At 41.8% G+C, this 20005-nt stretch overlaps 2 protein-coding genes across 2 annotated transcripts; both read left to right on the forward strand.

The window, feature by feature from the left end:
* The first annotated feature begins 1396 nt into the window (after positions 1-1396).
* On the forward strand, positions 1397-19807 carry LOC118395643 (uncharacterized). The gene is made up of 6 exons (XM_052465140.1): positions 1397-1907; positions 8705-8835; positions 9038-9220; positions 13257-13421; positions 13801-13912; positions 18508-19807. Exons 1-6 carry the CDS (start codon positions 1613-1615, stop codon positions 19467-19469), a joined length of 1848 nt encoding a protein of 615 aa, XP_052321100.1. The 5' UTR covers positions 1397-1612; the 3' UTR covers positions 19470-19807.
* LOC127908081 (zinc finger protein 239-like) lies at positions 9228-12868 on the forward strand. Its single transcript, XM_052465194.1, has one exon. It carries the CDS (start codon positions 9398-9400, stop codon positions 10322-10324), a length of 927 nt encoding a protein of 308 aa, XP_052321154.1. The 5' UTR covers positions 9228-9397; the 3' UTR covers positions 10325-12868.
* Positions 19808-20005: the final 198 nt, after the last annotated feature.

A 20005-nucleotide genomic window follows, 5' to 3' on the forward strand; every position in this document is an offset into this window, starting at 1 on the left:
ATAGGAATTATCAGGAAAGTGCCCAAAGATGAATTAGGCCCAGTGGGAGTACAATTTGTGGAGAGCATGCTAGAGGATACAGAGACTTCCAGTCATCGTGCTAAAGCTAGTTATCATTGGCTTGAAAAACTATGGTATCCACTAGTTCATCTGACTCTGGGGAAGTAGTATCCTGAAGTATCCCTTTAATTGTACTGCACAGATGTAATGGAAATCCCTGAAGATTTAATTGGTAGTAGCAGCAAAGAAGTTTCAAATGTACTTTTTGGGTCACCAGCCACTGTGGCAGGTAGAGAGAAAAAAAACTACCAACCACTCAGATATTTTTTTTTACCAGTCAAAATAGTTTAGTGCCATAATGACATACTAAAAACGGATGCCCGTGCTTTGTAATGTTTCTAAAACAATAAATGTATTAGTAAGAAGTAATGTGGTATATTGCTCAATTTCATTAAAAAAAATGTGTGACTTAAGTCTTTTAACCAAAATATCAGTTGAGACAAAATATTCAGCTACCTCTTTAATGTTGGGAGGTTACTGTGGTAATGGTCTGAGATTTAGGATCTGACCAGGGCGTCTCTTCGCTATCAGTTCAAGCAGCAGACTCTAACGTTGAAAAAAAAACGAGTTTATGAACAAAACGATGTAAACTGCCAAGAACATGAGGACAAAGTCTCACTTTGTGGACTTTAGAGTAAATTAGATCAATTTTTATGCCTGTGGATTGCGCCTCCAAAAATGAATCTATTTTAGCGCACAGCTCTCCTGCCAGGAAGTGTTGCGTCTTGATGTGGGATGTAGGATTCGTATTTATTTGTGCGATTAACATCTATGACACAAAACAGCAGAAATACTTTGAACCGCTACTGCAGCATTTTTCTATAATAAATCGCCCCTCGCACATATGCTCATACTTCTTACTATTTTTATTAGCAAATGTAATGCTCGCAACGTGGCTGGTAAAATAAGACATTCTTACCTAAATCTAATTTTATACCTTGCCTAACATCAATATTTGTGATTTTTTTTTAAGCACTTATGTAATTTTTAAAAAGCACAAAGGCTTCATAATTCATAAAGGTCATGTTAACTAACTGATATTACCTCAGAGAACAAAACCTCCTAAGCCTTTCCCCATAGGAATGGCTGAATGAACCAGAGGTAATTCGTTCCGTTTTTTAGGACTACCAGCTGGCGAGCTCTACACATCGAGGTATAATGGGGGCGCTCTAATATGGAATAAACGGTGGTGCAATTGCTTCAACTCGACCCCCGCTCCCCCTAACTTCTCCCCCCTTTTTAGCTTTTTTGTTGTACAAATGTGCAATGCACTTTCCGAACTGTGAAAGGCAGCAATACGCAACAAAGCGTATAGTCTGCCGGAAAACCACACGAAGAAGTAGTAGACGGAAGTGAACAGTGACCAAGAACGCTTTCCACGTTAGCGTTTCTTTTGTTATTTAGACATTTATTAACACCTTGGAACTCAAAATATGATTCATTTAACTGCACAGCATCACTTTATGTACCCCGGGTAGTGTTTAATTAGCGTTGAAGACAGGACTTGGTTGATATAGGTGATATAGTTAACGCTAGGTAACGTTAGCTAACAATGGCTACCTGTAACTCTAATGTTATGGTTTTTCACACTCAAATGGCCTCCATCATGGAGGTGCTAGCAAATGCAGCCGTTGCAGAAATCTGTAAACTCGTAGATGACGACTATGCAGTGTTTCGTTTGGAAATGACTCAAAGCCAGAAAGAAAACAGGGCATTGCGGAGGAAACTACAGCTACTTGAACTGAAGGTGACACGGGAGCGCGCAGAGAGGACAACGCGAGAGCGCGTCCTCGCCAGTCGTCCCAGTAGTGTCAAGATCCTCGACCGATACAGAGGAATGGCAAGAGGTACATTTAGCAGAAGGCAGAGGCTGTGGGGCATTTTGTCCCGTTCCCCTCTGCGCATGTGGTCAGATGTCTTACCCAGAGTTGGGTCTTGGTCAGTTTTTGGATAGTGTGCCAAACTTCCCCTGATTACTTAGCTAGCTGCCGTGCATTTCTTTCCATGTTACGTTTATTTTACCAGGCAGGTCAATTAATAACAAATACTTCTTGCGGCAAGACAATATTCTAACCAGATTTTTGATTTACTGAATTTCCTATTGTCATGCTCAATTAAAATAATGTGATGCATGGAACATAATCAATAAATAGTATGTCAAGAATTTATTATAAGTGTTGCATGTGTCCCCGACCTCCCCCAGATAGCATATGAAAGAGTCAGCATTGAGCAAATTTTAACATGCAGCTGGCCAAGAACAGAGCAGCACATTTAGCTCTCCACTGTAATCAGAGGGCTAATTTCAATACTATGCATACTCTTGTCTAAGAGTTGAGGAGAGACCGACTGCATGGCTTCTCGTTTTAATAAACAATGTGTTAATAAATTCCAAATTGCTTGCATAGTCAACTTGCACACAGCACTGACACAGACCCCACCAAGCCGCACTGCTCGCTTAACCTGGAAGACAGCCGCACCAATATGTCGGAGGAAACACCGTACAGCTGGTGACCTGAAGTCAGCGTGCATGCGCCCGGCCCCAGGGAGTCTCTAGCGCGCGATGGGACAAGGACATCCTAGCCGGCCAAACCCACCCCTAACCCGGACGACGCGAGGACAATTGTGCGCCATGTCATGGTTCTCCCGGTTGCGGCTGGCTGCGACACAGCCTGGGATCGAACCCGGATCTGGAGTGAACTCTCTAGCACTGCGATGCAACCTCTGTGCCACTTGGGAGGCCCCAGAAATAGCTTTTGATTTTTATAATATAGCCTATATGTGGTGTTCAATGCAAGCCTACATATACAGTTGAAGTCGGAAGTTTACATACACCTTAGCCAAATACATTTAAACTCACTTTCACAATTCCTGACATTTAATCGCAGTAAAAATTCCCTGTTTTAGGTCAGTTAGGATCACCACTTTATTTTAAGACTAAAATGTCAGAATAATTGTAGAGCGAATTATTTATTTCAGCTTTTATTTCTTTCGTCACATTCCCAGTGGGTCAGAAGTTTACATACACTCAATTAGTATTTGGTAGCATTGCCTTTAAATTGTTTAACTTGAGTCAAACGTTTCGGGTAGCCTTCCACAATAAGTTGGGTGAATTTTGGCCCATTCCTCCTGACAGAGCTGGTGTAACTGAGTCAGGTTTGTAGGCTTCCTTGCTCACACACACTTTCTCAGTTCTGCCCACAAATTGTCTATAGGATTGAGGTCAGGGCTTTGTGATGGCCACTCCAATACCTTGCCTGTTGTCCTTAAGCCATTTTGCCACAACTTTGGAAGTATGCTTGGGGTCATTGTCCATTTGTCCACCCATCTGTGACCAAGCTTTAACTTCCTGACTGATGTCTTGAGATGTTGCTTCAATATATCCACATAATTTTCCTACCTCATGATGCCATCTATTTTGTGAAGTGCACCAGTTCCTCCTGCAGCAAAGCACCCCCACAACATGATGCTACCACCCCCGTGCTTCACGGTTGGGATGGTGTTCTTCGGCTGCCCCTTTATCCTCTAAACATAACGATGCAAACTGTAGTCTGGCTTTTTTATGGCGGTTTGCAGCAGTGGCTTCTTCCTTGCTGAGCGGCCTTTCAGGTTACATCGATATAGGAGTCATTTTACTGTGGATAACGATATTTTTTTAACCTATTTCCTCCAGCATCTTCATAAGGCCCTTTGCTGTTGTTCTGGGATTGATTTGCACTTTTCGCACCAAAGTACGTTCATCTCTAGGAGACAGGGATTCACATCAATGCGCTATGTAGATATCAATAAAAAGTCATATACGTATCGCCGTAGACTACACCACTGCTGTCATCCTTACCTTCAAGTTGGATAATCTTTGGATGCCGACAGCAGTCGCACCATTGGAAGCCTACAAAAGCCTATTTCTGCTCTTTTCCCGGGATCCATCAAACACATTTGGTGTGTCATCATAGTGGTCTCTGATTTGTGGTCAGACTCACTCAGGTGGAACAAACTTAAAAACTTGCGACTTTATCAATGCTGATTTGAATGTCATTGAGAAAACAGGAATGCTATTTTTTCTCTCGCAAACATCCTTTTGAATTTAAAAGTAATCCTCGAAGTATCAAAAGTATCTAATCTGATTACAATATTTTTGCTGGTAATGTAACAGATTAGTTACCGATTTTTGTAATCCTTACTCCCAACCCTGTATATAACTGGCCTAATAACTCGCCAACGAGCAAGGAATATCAACTAATGTGCACACATGCGGCAATAATCTCTGATCTGAAAAGTGCATTCACTCGTATGTTTGAAAGACCGCTCGTAGGCTAGCTACCCCGCCAATAGAATTCTACTCCGTTGTGCTCTGGCTCTGCCTACAAGAAAATCACAAACTCAGTCTTGTAAAGTTAGATTTGTTTTGGTTTGTTGCATTGAAAAGGGGCTGATTTATAATGTTGATTCGATCACAGAAAAAACATTGATTTATATAAAGCAAACTAATGGGGTGAACTCAGTGAAGTTAAATCTCTTGGTCTCTGCAGAGGACTGGCATTTCTTCTGAGCAGCAAGTCCTTCGATGAGTTTTAACGGCTGTTGGCAACCAATCAATGTTGCATTACTGCCACCTACTAGACTGAAGTACAACTCCCTTATACAGTGCTTGAATGAATAAATAAATAATAACCCTACCTTCGAACACTACACTCACAAAAAAACACCACCCTACTCCACTATTTAAAACGATTTAGTCCTACCTCAGGCCAACAACCTGCAAGGATGGGACACCACCACTCAACACACCCTGTAACTCTTCTAATGTCAAGTCTCGCACACCCAAATACCTCTCTGCAGCTGCCACCACAACCTCAATTTTCTGTGACTTATGTTCCATCCGTGCAGTACAGTTGATAACTATAATCTGTTCTATAAATGCTAAAAATCGAATCTTACTGGAACATATTACTTGTTGGCCTATCCCTCTGTACTGGTATCTACGACTCACACCACTCCTCTCAGGATCCCTCTCCCTTGACCCATCTTCTTCTACTTTCTTCACTGCCTCAGCATATGACAACTTCTGCTCTACTCTAACCCTGGAAACCTCAAACTGCCTCTCTCGCACCGGACATTTCTGATCCCCAGTCCCATGGGCACCCCTACAATTAACACATACCACCACTTTCCCCAATGCTACACATTCCTTTGTCTCATGACCTTCTGCACACTTCTCACACCTTGGAACCTCCCTCCAACACACTGCTGCCACATGCCCAGAGCAGCATTCCTGGAGGAGGTGCGCATCTTAGAGGGAACATTGGTTGTGGGTCCCCTGGAGGTCAGCCCCCGCCAGATAGCATATGAACAGGTTATAAACCATAGCAAATGGGTAGAATTGCAGGAAATGAGCTTGAAATGAGCAAAATGCATAAAATACCATGAGATTAGCTATAAAACTGCACATTTACCTTGGAGATACAGAGGAGTCCGATATTATTGAAACCCTTGATAACGATGAGAAAAAGGACTAAAATAAATTATTCAAATACTGAGCTATATTGTATGACTTTTTTGGAGGGGGAATTTATATTATTTTCACCACCACTGGTGGTCTAGTCATCTGACTAAAGCACTGCTTCCAATCCAATTTACAATGCTGTTTAGCAAACTCCAGGTGTTTACATTTTTTGGACGACATTAAAATGGTGGGTTTGGAGTTGAAATGAGGATGCACGAGCAGAAAATAACCCCATACCTACTGTGAACAAGGCTGTAGACCATTCCTCCATACAGAATCCTTCCAAAATCTTGATATCCTTCGTCTGCACTTGTGGACTGCTTTCTTCAATTCAAACTATGTTTTTAATAGGTTTTAAGTCCAGAGACTGAGATGGCCATTGCAATTAACCATTTCTTTGTGGATTTTGATGTTTGCTTGGGGTTATTGTCTTGCTGGAAGATCCATTTGCTGTCAAGTTTTAGTCTCCTGGCAGAGGCAACCAGGTTTTTGGAAAAAATATCCTGATACTGAGTAAAGTTCATTATGCCATTGACCATTACAAGGGCACCAGGACCAGTGGAAGCAAAATAGAGCCATAACATCAAAGATCCACCACCCTATATTACAATGGCAGTTTGAAGTGATGCAATTTTTTAAAATTTAATTTCAATCAGTTCTTTTTCCTGCAGTCTGAACAGCCAAAAAGCACATGGAATCATATATTTCAAGCCATAAAAATCTGATTCCTGTCCATGCGAACAGTCAAATCTGATTTATTTTCCCTCGAGTGGTTTTTAGACTTATTTAGCATATCTTGTTGTCTGCTAGCTACTCTGTTGACAGTTTTGACAATAACATGTTGTAGCGAGCTAGCTAGTTGACTGCTGTGACTAGCCAAAAAGGACTTGTTTTGAAAGTTGGATCTTTAAGTGTTCTTACACTATGATTTTGAACATTCAAAGCAACTGGGAAACATCCATAGCAGGCATTGTTGTCACCTTAGCTTGCTACATACAGTGCCTTGCGAAAGTATTCGGCCCCCTTGAACTTTGCGACCTTTTGCCACATTTCAGGCTTCATACATAAAGATATAAAACTGTATTTTTTTTGTGAAGAATCAACAACAAGTGGGACACAATCATGAAGTGGAACGACATTTATTGGATATTTCAAACTTTTTTAACAAATCAAAAACTGAAAAATTGGGCGTGCAAAATTATTCAGCCCCTTTACTTTCAGTGCAGCAAACTCTATCCAGAAGTTCAGTGAGGATCTCTGAATGATCCAATGTTGACCTAAATGACTAATGATGATAAATACAATCCACCTGTGTGTAATCAAGTCTCCGTATAAATGCACCTGCACTGTGATAGTCTCAGAGGTCCGTTAAAAGCGCAGAGAGCATCATGAAGAACAAGGAACACACCAGGCAGGTCCGAGATACTGTTGTGAAGAAGTTTAAAGCCGGATTTGGATACAAAAAGATTTCCCAAGCTTTAAACATCCCAAGGAGCACTGTGCAAGCGATAATATTGAAATGGGAAGGAGTATCAGACCACTGCAAATCTACCAAGACCTGGCCGTCCCTCTGAACTTTCAGCTCATACAAGGAGAAGACTGATCAGAGATGCAGCCAAGAGGCCCATGATCACTCTGGATGAACTTCAGAGATCTACAGCTGAGGTGGGAGACTCTGTCCATAGGAGAACAATCAGTCGTATATTGCACAAATCTGTCCTTTATGGAAGAGTGGCAAGAAGAAAGCCATTTCGTGAAGATATCCATAAAAAGTGTTGTTTAAAGTTTGCCACAAGCCACCTGGGAGACACACCAAACATGTGGAAGAAGGTGCTCTGGTCAGATGAAACCAAAATTGAACTTTTTGGCAACAATGCAAAACGTTATGTTTGGCGTAAAAGCAACACAGCTCATCACCCTGAACACACCATCTCCACTGTCAAACATGGTGGTGGCAGCATCATGGTTTGGGCCTGCTTTTCTTCAGCAGGGACAGGGAAGATGGTTAAAATTGATGGGAAGATGGATGGAGCCAAATACAGGACCATTCTGGAAGAAAACCTGATGGAGTCTGCAAAAGACCTGATGGAGTCTGCAAAAGACCTGAGACTGGGACGGAGATTTCTCTTCCAACAAGACAATGATCCAAAACATAAAGCAAAATCTACAATGGAATGGTAAAGTGGCTGTTCCACTGGATGTCATAAGGTGAATGCACCAATTTGTAAGTCGCTCTGGATAAGAGCGTCTGCTAAATGACTTAAATGTAAATGTAAATGTAAACATATCCAGGTGTTAGAATGGCCAAGTCAAAGTCCAGACCTGAATCCAATCGAGAATCTGTGGAAAGAACTGAAAACTGCTGTTCACAAATGCTCTCCATCCAACCTCACTGAGCTCGAGCTGTTTTGCAAGGAGGAATGGGAAAAAAATTCAGTCTCTCGATGTGCAAAACTGATAGAGACATACCCCAAGCGACTTACAGCTGTAATCGCAGCAAAAGGTGGGCTACAAAGTATTAACTTAAATTTTGCACGCCCAATTTTTTAGTTTTTGATTTGTTAAAAAAGTTTGAAATATCCAATAAATCTCGTTCCACTTCATGATTGTGTCCCACTTGTTGTTGATTCTTCACAACAACAAAAAACAGTTTTATATCTTTGTTTGATGCCTGAAATGTGGCAAAAGGTCGCAAAGTTCAAGGGGGCCGAATACTTTTGCAAGGCACTGTAACTTCTGAGTGATAGGAACCATGTGCACCACCACCAATCAGCCTACAGAACTGCGCACACACCCGTCGTTACTATGACAACTGGCGTAGCCATGACAGTAAATGACTGCTGTCTGAATTTGGCCATTTGTAACTTGCTGTTTGGACAGTCAGAGTTCCAAAACAGATTTGAAAACTAAACGGATTTGAGCATTAAGGCCTGCAGTGTGAACAGGGCTTTAGTTCCATGCCCCCTGACGTTATCCTCACAAGGTGAGGTATTGAAAGGGTTTAAAAACAGGATTGTCAATAATGTGGACCCCTACCCTTTTTGAGAATTGTATTTATTACTTGTTGAACAAAATCTATTTCTCTGAGCAATTGTATTATTATAAAACATAACCACCCATTTTTCCCCCCAATAACTCTCTTAGGTGAAGGACATCTCACTGGAGGCCACATGAGCTTTGTGAAGCCTGCAGGACACAAAACATGGAGAGATGACCAACCCATACCTATAGATGAGGGGAGTGGAACCTCAAACCAGCATGTTATTGTGATCGAGGTTAGTGTAATAGTGTAACATAAAAAATGACAGTACATCAAATGTGGCCTGTTTTATTTCAGAAAGGCTCCTCTTAGCTATTCACTTGCTTACATGTACATCCTGATGTATCTGCCATAGGGGAGCTTGTGAGACTTCCCTATGACATTGTTATCCAATTCAACTCATGTACCTGTAATAACCTCCTCTCTTCATGTGTCAGTCTGCAGATGCAGAGGCTGCAGGTCCTGGAGGATCGTCTTTGGTCAAGCAGGAAAGGACTGAAAGAGAGCACCGTCGACACAGCAGAGACATCCAGATTGTGGCGGCTGGAGTAGCGCCCCCTCTAGCCACAGAGGACCTCATCACCGCGCCCCAGCCCATGGCCCTATGCAGCATCACGGAGGTCAGTGGAACGCTGAATGCCGTCCTCAAGTCAGAGAAAGACACCGAGACTTTAATTGTAACACAAAGGTTCTTACGCACAGGACCTGACCACAGATCAGACCCAGAGAGACTGGGACCACTGGGCTGTCCTGTACCTGGCTCAGAGTATTTACTTTATGGTAACCCAAGCCTTAGGATGGTTCATTCCCATCGGGACTCAGGTGACACGTTAGAGACTGGCAATGATCTGTCATGTTCTTACACTACAGAGATGGACCCTGGCAACATGCCCTTGGGTTTAGAGACACAGACTGATCTGTCTAGAGGGGACTGGAACCGGTACAGTAGTAGGGTGTACTCTGAAGGCTGCCTAGATAAGAAAGGGGAGGTTATAGTCGATGAGAGGACTGTCAAAGTGAAGGGCGAGGCTCCTCTGACATGGAATGTAGACGAGACTCGCTTAGGAGATGGACACTCACAAGGCAGAGATTTCTTAGATTACAGGGAAATTTTAGAGACAAATCCAAATATTGCGACCCACTCCCCTTTACACACGTTCAGGGAACGTGACCCAGTGTCCATGTCGATGGGGCCTTTCGATTCACAGAGCCGGGACCTTTTCGAACAGGTTTTGAACTCAAATGACCAAAGGCCCAAGGTTTTGGAAGGTGGAGCAAAATCAGGCGACAGTAAAGAGAAGCAGTTCCTCTGCATGTTCTGTAATGAAGGCTTCAATTGCCCACAGAAGGTAGAGATCCACCAGAGGGTCCACATAGGGGTGAAACCCTTCAGCTGTGTCCAGTGTCACATGCGCTTCACCCAGGCTGGTGACCTGAAGAGGCACCAGAAGGTCCACACAGGGGAGAAACCCTTCAGCTGTGTCCAGTGTCACATGCGCTTCGCCCAGGCTGGTGACCTGAAGAGGCACCAGAGGGTCCACACAGGGGAGAAACCCTTCAGCTGTACCCAGTGTCACATGCGCTTCACCCAGGCTGGCAACCTAAAGATGCACCTGAAGGTCCACACGGGAGAAAGGCCATTTGCCTGTACGCACTGTGTGAAAAGGTTCTCAGAGAGGAGATGCCTTAGGATACACCAGCTGAAAAAACATTCCACTCTATAACATAGAAAGTAACTATTCCACTCGATAGCCGGTTTTCATCAAGAATCTCTCTGTACTTTGCTCCGTTCATATTTCCCTCGATCCTGACTAGTCTCCCAGTCCCTGCCTGCCGCTGAAAAACATCCCCACAGCATGATGCTTCACAGTAGGGATTGTGCCAGGTTTCCTCCAGATGTGACACTTGGCATTCAGGCCAAAGAGTTCAATCTTGGTTTCGTCAGACCAGAGAATCTTGTTTCTCATGGTCAGAGTCCTTTAGGTGCCACTTGGCAAACTCGAAGTGAGCTGTCATGTGCCTTTTACTGAGGAGTGGCATCAGTCTGGCCACTCTGCTATAAAAGCCTGATTGGTGGAGTGCTGCGGAGATGGTTGTCCTTCTGGAAGTTTCTCCCACCTCCACAGAGGAACTCTGCTGCTCTGTCACAGCGACCATCGGGTTCTTGGTCACCTCCCTGACCTCCACTGTGTTCTTGGGAACCTTCAACACTGCAGACATTTTTTGGTCCCCTTCCCCAGATCTGTGCCTTGACACAATCCTGTCTCGGAGCTCTACGGACAATTTCTTCAACCTCATGGCTTGATTTTTACTTTGACATGGACTGTCAACTGTGGGACCTTTATATAGACCAGTGTGTGCCTTTCCAAATCATGTCTAATCAATTGAATTTACCACAGGTGGACACCAATCAATTTGTAGAAACTTCTCAAGGGTGATCAATGGAAACAGGATGCACCCGAGCTCAATTTTGAGTCTCATAGCAGAGGGTCTGAATTTGCAAACATTCTAAAAACCTGCTTTTGCTTTGACATTATGGGGTGTTGTGTGTAGATTGATGAGGGACGTTTTAAAAAAAATCAATTTTAAAATAAGGCTGAAATGTAACAAAACGTTGAGGGATCTGAATGCTTTCTGAATGCACTGTATATAAGGCATATATATACTGAACAAAAATATAAATGCAACATGTAAAGTGTTGGTCCCATGTTTCATGAGCTGAAGCTACCAGAACTTTACCATATGCACAAAAAGGTAATTTCTCTCAAATGTGTTTACATCCCTGTTAGTGAGTATTTCTCCTCTGCCAAGATAACCCATCCACCTGACAAGTATGGCATATCAAGAAACTGATTAAACAGCATGATCATTACACAGGTGCACCTTGTACTGGGGACAATAAAAGGTCATTTTAAAATGTGCTGTTTTGTCACACAACACAATGTCACAGATGTCTCAATGCCAGATTTATTTTTTTGTGTGTATTTCACCCCACTTTTTCTCACCAATTTTGATCTAGTCTCATTGCTTGAATTCCCCAACGGACTCAGGAGGCGAAGGTTGAGTCCTACGTCCTCTGAAACATGACCCGCCTAACCGCGCTCTTTAACACCCGCCAGCTTAACCCGGAACCCAACTGCACCAATGTGTCGGAGGAAACACTGTTCAACTGTCAGCCTGCAGGCACCCGTTCCACCACATGGAGTCGCTAAAGCACGATGAGCCAACTAAAGCCTCCCCGGCCAAACCCCGACGAAGCTGGGCCAATTGTTCGCCGTCCTATGGGACTCCCGCCGGTTTTGGCACAGCCTGGGAATGAACCCGAGTCTGTAATAGCACTTCTATCCAATGCCTTAGACCGCTGCGCCACTCTGGAAGCCCAGATGTCTCAAGTTTTGAGGGCACGTGCAATTGGCATGCTGACTGCAGGAATGTTCACCTGAGCTGTTACCAATTGAATGTTCACTTCTCTCCCCATGGCGACAGTGGGCTGATGGTATGGGCAGGCATAAGCTACGGCCAACGAACACAATTGCATTTATCGATGGCAATTTGAATGCACTGAGATACCATGATAAGATTCTGAGGCCAATTGTCTTGCCATTCATCTGCTGCCATTTCAGCATGATAATGCACCAGTTTTTCCTTGGCCTGCATACTCACCAGACATGTCAACCATTGAGCATGTTTGGGATGTTCTGGATCGACGTGTACGACAGCGTGTTCCAGTTCCCGCTAATATCCAGCAACTTCGCACAGCCATTGAAGAGCAGTGGGACAACATTCCACAGGCCTCAGTCAACAGCCTGATCAACACTATGTGAAGGAGATGTGTCATGCTGCATGAGGCAAATGGTGGTCACACCAAATACTGACTGGTTTTCTGATCCACACTCTGCTTTTTAAAAAATATATCTTTGACCAACATATGCATATCTGTATTCCCAGTCATGTGAAATCCATAGATTAGGGCCTAATGCATTTATTTAATTTGACTGATTTCCTTTTATGAACTGCTGTGTGCATATTTTTGTTCAGTATATAAGCCTAAAATGTCTGTTATATATTGTGTTTGTACTGTGTAGGCTATATGTTCACATGCCTATTTCATTACTTCCATTCAACTGCTTTATTTCTTTCCCAAGACACTTTTAATGAGAAAATTAATGCAGTTTATCAAGTTCATGCAGATGTCTTTGTTGATGTGTGTGATTTTCACATAGTGGATTTCAAACTTGTTTGTTTAATAAATACAACATGGGACTTTTCATTCTGACTTTCATTGAATCTCTCTTTAGTATACATCACATTTGATATCACCCTATTCTGCATACACCCAACAGTGCTTTATAACCAATATACACTTACTAAATCTACCTACACATAGTACATATACCTACACATACCCTCACAATAACAAACACCTACACGTCAACATAGGTTTGTCTGACTTATTATAGCTGACTCATTCATCCACATCATCATATTTTTGTATAACATGATGGGTTTAACAGCAATGAAGTCATTCTGTAACTACAGTATAGGACTCAAACGTAGTGGGGATGGGTAAACACTCCATGTTGAAAGTGTTTATTATCTGTGTGTACATACCTGAGGGAGTGTATGTCTGTGTAATCTGTATCACCTGTCTTCCAGGAGGAGGAGGGTCCAGAGGTGCTGCTGGTGAAGGAGGAGGGGTGTGAGGAGGGTCTGGGGAACCCTGAGTTGACCATGGTCATGGAGGACAACCAGACTACACCACCTCCTGAACCCACAGAGGAACCAGCTGAGCAGCACAGGACCACATACAGTCTCACTGAGGTGAGCCCACTGAACTACTGTCTTAATGGTGTTAGGTCAGGGTTTGTATCCACAAAGCCACTCTGAGTATTAGTGCGGATCTAGGATCATTTTAGCCTTTTCGATCATACTGAATAAGATTATATAGACTGGTGGGGACTTGATCCTCGATCAGCAATTCTATTTTGAGACTCTTTATGGATACGGGCCCAGGTCTTGATTAATTTTGTCTTAAGTGTGGAACCATTCCTTACAATTATCAAACCATTAAAGAGTGTAATAGCATTACATTTACATGTTACATAGCAATCCCCCATTGCCCAATCAGAAGATGCTCCATAGTAGGGTGCTCATATCAGATTTCTTAATCCAACATCCTCTCACTCTGTATCTCTTACAGTCAGTAGACATAGAGGATGGGAAGCCTGATCTGCTGCTGGTCAAAGAGGAGACAGTAGAAGACGGACCAGAGAGCATTGATCTGCTGAGTGGACTAAAGATGGGGGATCAAGGTAAGGGAGAAATACATATAGCCTACATACAGTAATAGATATTCAATGGGAATAGTGATAAGTCTGGCTATTATTTTTTTCTTCATTCATAAAATGAAATCAATACAAGTTATGTTTACCTTCAAAAGTTTCAAGTTGCATATGTCGAATGCAAAAGTATAGTGAAATGCTTAACTTGCAAGCCCAACCCAACAGTGCAGTATTCAATATCAAATAGTATAACTAATAAAGAAAAAGTATTAAAAAAAAAAGAGAGAAATAAGAGAGGAAGCTGTATACAGGGTCAGTGCAGGTACCAAATGTACAATGTAACCGGATACTGGAATATTTGAGGTAGATGCAGTGTTCACAACAGTGGCGGTCAGTGCCAGAGCATGGCCTTAACACCTTATTAGAGCATATTGAATGATTGTCATTCATATTCCATTCATCCAGCACAATGTAACATCGACAGGTTTAGGATACTACATGATACTCAAATTTCCCCTATACCCATCATGAGGTTGCTACAAAAGGTCAAGAGAAAAATTAGTCATTAAGACAGTTGACACATTCAATACCGCCTTGTAGTCATTAGTCCTACATTTGCAAATGAGAGTTTCTATTTGCCAAATTTAGTTATGTTTATTCCCGTTTCGTTCCGTTTAAGAAATGCTTTTCAACAGAATCAGCTGAATGAATACACTCCTGATCACCGCAAACACAGTTCACTTTCATAGCAGCCACATACAAAAAGCATGATCATTTGCTCGTTGTATAATTCCTACTCGCATCTATGCGCTCTCCTCCTGTCACCTTTTCCCTTGGCTTGTGGACTTTCCAAGCCAAACCGTCATTCCATAACTGCTAACCGCCACACACAGCCTACATCACTGTCACCTAACGTCATAGTCAACCTATTTAGCTACTAGCATTACTAAACCAGCCACAAACGTTAGTGTACAGCAAGCAGTTTAGCATTTACACCGGCAGGCCCCGGTGGAAATAAATTAATAAAAACCAAAAGCTTACCTTGGGAGAGTTTCAGTGTTAGATAGCCATACCCAGCTAGCTAACATAGCATCTCTCTCTGTTTGAGCCGGGTGTTTGAGTAAGCTAAACCAACTAGCGACATTCGCTAGCTAGATAATTGAAAGTGAAAGTAAAAAAATAAAAAATATAGCTAGCTCTCTTTCTTAATCCTCCATTTTTTAAAATGTATTTGTTAAAACTGTTCAACTCCTCACTACATTTTATGCACTGCAGTTACAGCTAGCTGTAGCTTATGCTTTCAGTACTAGATTCATTCTCTGATCCTTTGATTTGGTCGACAACAGTTCATACTGCAAGAGCTCTGATAGTTTGGAGGACGTCCTCCGGACGTTGTCATAATTACTGTGAAAGTCTATGGAAGGGGGTGAGAACCATGAATATTTTGTATTGAAGTCAATATACCTAGAGGAAGATGGAAACTAGCTGTCCTCCGGCTACACCATGGTGCCACCCAGAGAGTGCTGTTAAGGTTACTGTAGACCTTTATTGCAAAAGTGTGTTTTTAAACAGTTATTTGGTAACATGAATATATTTAGTATAGTTTTATCTAAAAATGATAACTTTTAAAAAATGTTTAACGATTTTTATTTTTATGTAATTCACTGAGGAGGTCCCCTCCTCTGAGGAGGAGCCTTCCCTGATTCACACCCCTTGAGATTTTCCACGTTTTGTTGTATTACAGCCTGAATTTAAGATGTATTATATTGATTTTTTTTGTCACTGGCCTACACACAATAACCCATAATGTCATAGTGGAATTCATTAAAAATTAAAAGCTGAAATATCTTAAGTCAATAAGTATTCAACCCCTTTGTTAGGGCAAGCCTAAATAAGTTCAGGAGTAAACATTTGCTTAAAAGTCACATAAGTTGCATGGACTCACTCTGTGTGCAGTAAGTGTGTAACATACAGTGCCTTGCGAAAGTATTTGGCCCCCTTGAACTTTGCGACCTTTTGCCACATTTCAGGCTTCAAACATAAAGATATAAAACTGTATTTTTTTGTGAAGAATCAACAACAAGTGGGACACAATCATGAAGTGGAACGACATTTATTGGATATTTCAAACTTTTTTAACAAATCAAAAACTGAAAAATTGGGCGTGCAAAATTATTCAGCCCCCTTAAGTTAATACTTTGTAGCGCCACCTTTTGCTGCGATTACAGCTGTAAGTCGCTTGGGGTATGTCTCTATCAGTTTTGCACATCGAGAGACTGAATTTTTTTCTCCCATTCCTCCTTGCAAAACAGCTCGAGCTCAGTGAGGTTGGATGGAGAGCATTTGTGAACAGCAGTTTTCAGTTCTTTCCACAGATTCTCGATTGGATTCAGGTCTGGACTTTGACTTGGCCATTATAACACCTGGATATGTTTATTTTTGAAGCATTCCATTGTAGATTTTGCTTTATGTTTTGGATCATTGTCTTGTTGGAAGACAAATCTCCGTCCCAGTCTCAGGTCTTTTGCAGACTCCATCAGGTTTTCTTCCAGAATGGTCCTGTATTTGGCTCCATCCATCTTCCCATCAATTTTAACCATCTTCCCTGTCCCTGCTGAAGAAAAGCAGGCCCAAACCATGATGCTGCCACCACCATGTTTGACAGTGGGGATGGTGTGTTCAGGGTGATGAGCTGTGTTGCTTTTACGCCAAACATAACGTTTTGCATTGTTGCCAAAAAGTTCAATTTTGGTTTCATCTGACCAGAGCACCTTCTTCCACATGTTTGGTGTGTCTCCCAGGTGGCTTGTGGCAAACTTTAAACGACACTTTTTATGGATATCTTTAAGAAATGGATTCTTCTTGCCACTCTTCCATAAAGGCCAGATTTGTGCAATATACGACTGATTGTTGTCCTAGAGACTTGATTACACACAGGTGGATTGTATTTATCATCATTAGTCATTTAGGTCAACATTGGATCATTCAGAGATCCTCACTGAACTTCTGGAGAGAGTTTGCTGCACTGAAAGTAAAGGGGCTGAATAATTTTGCACGCCCAATTTTTCAGTTTTTGATTTGTTAAAAAAGTTTGAAATATCCAATAAATGTCGTTCCACTTCATGATTGTGTCTCACTTGTTGTTGATTCTTCACAAAAAAATACAGTTTTATATCTTTATGTTTGAAGCCTGAAATGTGGCAAAAGGTCGCAAAGTTCAAGGGGGCCGAATACTTTCGCAAGGCACTGTATATTTTTTTATGACTAGCTCATTTCTGTTCCCCACACATATAATTATCTGTAAGGTCCCTCAGTTGAGAAGTGAATTTCAAACACAGATTCAACCAGGGAGGTTTTCCAATATCTCGCAAAGAAGAGCACCTATTGGTAAAAAAAAAGAAAAAAAAGTTGACATTGAATATCCCTTTGAGCATGAAGTTATTAATTACACTTTGGATGATATATATACACACACACACACACACACACACACACACACACACACACACACACACACACACACACACACACACACACACACACACACACACACACACACACACCCCAGTCACTACAAAGGTATAGATGTCTTTCCTAACTCAGTTGCCGAGAAGAAAGAAACCGCTCAGGGGTTTCACCATGAGGCCATTGGTGAATTTAAAACAGTTGCAGAGTTTAATGGCTGTGATAGGAGAAAACTGAGGATGTATCAACAATATTGTAGTTAATAAATAATAATAATAGGTAGTTAATTAATAAATAATAATAATATTATTATTAATATTATTATTTATTATTATATTATTATTATTATTATTATTGTAGTTATTCCACAGTACTAACCTAATTGACAGAGTAAAAAGCCTGTACAGAATAAAATATTCCAAAACATGCATACTGTTTGAAATAAGGTAATACCGCATAATATAAAAACATGTTTTAAAAATATATTAGCAAATGTATTGAAAATGAAATATAGAAATATCTAATTTACATAAGTATTCACCCCCCTGAGTCAATACTTTGTAGAAGCACCATTGGCAGCGGTCTCTAATATGAGTTTTCCACACCTGGATTGTGTAACAATTGTGCAACATATTTGCAAAATTCTTCAAGCTCTGTCAAATGGGTTGTTGATCATTGCTAGACAACAATTTTCAGGTCTTACCATAGATTTTAAAGTAGATTTAAGTAAAAAACTAACTTGGCCACTCAGGAACATTCACTGTCTTATTGGTAAGCAGTGCTTATTGGTAAGCAGTGTAGATTGGGCCTTGTGTTTTAGGTTATTGTTCTGCCGAAAGGAAAATGAATCTCCCAGTGTCTGGCGGAAAGCAGACGAAACCAGGTTTTCGTCTAGGGTTTTGCCTGGGCTAAGCTCCCTTCCGGTTGAGATGGTTGAGATTTTAGATGTTTTTTTTTCATCCATTTTGAAATCAGGCTCTAACAACAAAATGTGGAATAAGTGAAGGGTTATGAATACTTTCATGTAGACAGGGATTAGGAGAAAATCCTAAAACAAAAATCCACAAAACACACATAATAATGTATGAACTTGACCATGTAATTGACAAAAAAAATACTCCACATGTTTGTAAAGTATATTTTGTAACCTCTCCCTGCAGGTAGTTGGCTGGAGGCTAACAGGGGAGACTGGGCAGCCATCTTGAATTCCCAGACCCAGACGGGTGCAGTCAAGGACCCAGGGGACAACATCACTGAGCAGGGCAGAACCGGAGGCGACATAGTGGAGGTCAGTGGATGGGACAGCATCCTCAACTCTGGACTTGGGAACAACACTGTTAACCACAACCAGAAACAGACATGCGAACACGAAACAACAGCTGAACTTAGTCTGTATGACAACAGACTGTCTGAGACCAGGGAGGGGCGTAGATTTGGTCTGCAAGGACGGGGACGTGTCCGTATGCAGCGGGAGAGAACAGACACAGACTCGGCTAGCGATGCTCCGTCATGCTCCTATAGTTGTGATTCAGAGAGATTGATGACGCCTCAGGTTAACCCCCTAACAGGTGCTGCCTTCAGCCTGCCTTCTATAGGATCTATCAACTGGAACATGGACCCTGCGAAAACACAGACCCTCCCTGGCCTTCATCCTCCTCACACTCTCCGTATGTTAAACCAGACCTCAGACAATGCCAGTGCTTCAACACTAAATGGCTACACAAACCCATTGACAAATGACATTAGTGGTGACGCTATCATCATATCCGGTGGCAAAGAGAAGCACTTCTCATGTTCGTTCTGTGGGAAAGCCTTCAATTTCCGCAAACAGCTGGAGATCCACCAGAGGACGCACACGGGGGAGAAACCTTTCGGCTGTCACCTGTGCCGAGCCAGTTTCTCCCACTCGTTCACCCTGAAGAGGCATCAGCGGGTCCACACAGGGGAGAAACCCTATACCTGCCCTCACTGTGAGAAGAGGTTCTCCCACCAGCACCATCTGAAGAGGCATTTGAAGGTCCATACGGGAGAGAGGCCGTTCGCCTGCACTCATTGTGGGAAGAGGTTCTCAGACAGAAGCTACCTCAGGATACACCAGCAGAAAAACCATTCCCATCTATAACATAGAAAGTAACTACTCCACTTGATAGCTACTGACGTTTAGATCAGACCATGCATCAGACTGTATTTTTTGTTGTCAGCAGAAAAGATCCACAAATGCATTTGGAATAACAAGAGTAATCGATTTCAGATTTTCATCTAGACTTGTACAGTGCCTTCAAAAAGTATTCATAGCCCTTGACATTTTCCACATTTTGTTATGTTACAAAGTGGGATTAAAGTGGATTTAATTGTACTTTTTACCTTAACAATCTACACAAAATACTCTTTAATGTCAGTGTAAGAACAATTCTAGTATTTGTAAAACATTTATGAAAAATAAAACATTAATATACTGTATCCTGATTAGTATTCATACAGTGTATTCGGAAAGTATTCAGACCCCTTGACTTTTGCCACATTTTGTTACGTTACAGCCTTATTCTAAAATGGATTCAATAATTATTTTCCCTCAATCTACACACAATACCCCATAATGGCAATGCAAGAACAGGTTTTTAGAAAATTTAGCACATTTATAAACCATTGTTTAACTGA

Source organism: Oncorhynchus keta, chromosome 16, assembly GCF_023373465.1.
Source record: "Oncorhynchus keta strain PuntledgeMale-10-30-2019 chromosome 16, Oket_V2, whole genome shotgun sequence".
Classification (NCBI taxonomy): Eukaryota; Metazoa; Chordata; class Actinopteri; order Salmoniformes; family Salmonidae; genus Oncorhynchus; species Oncorhynchus keta.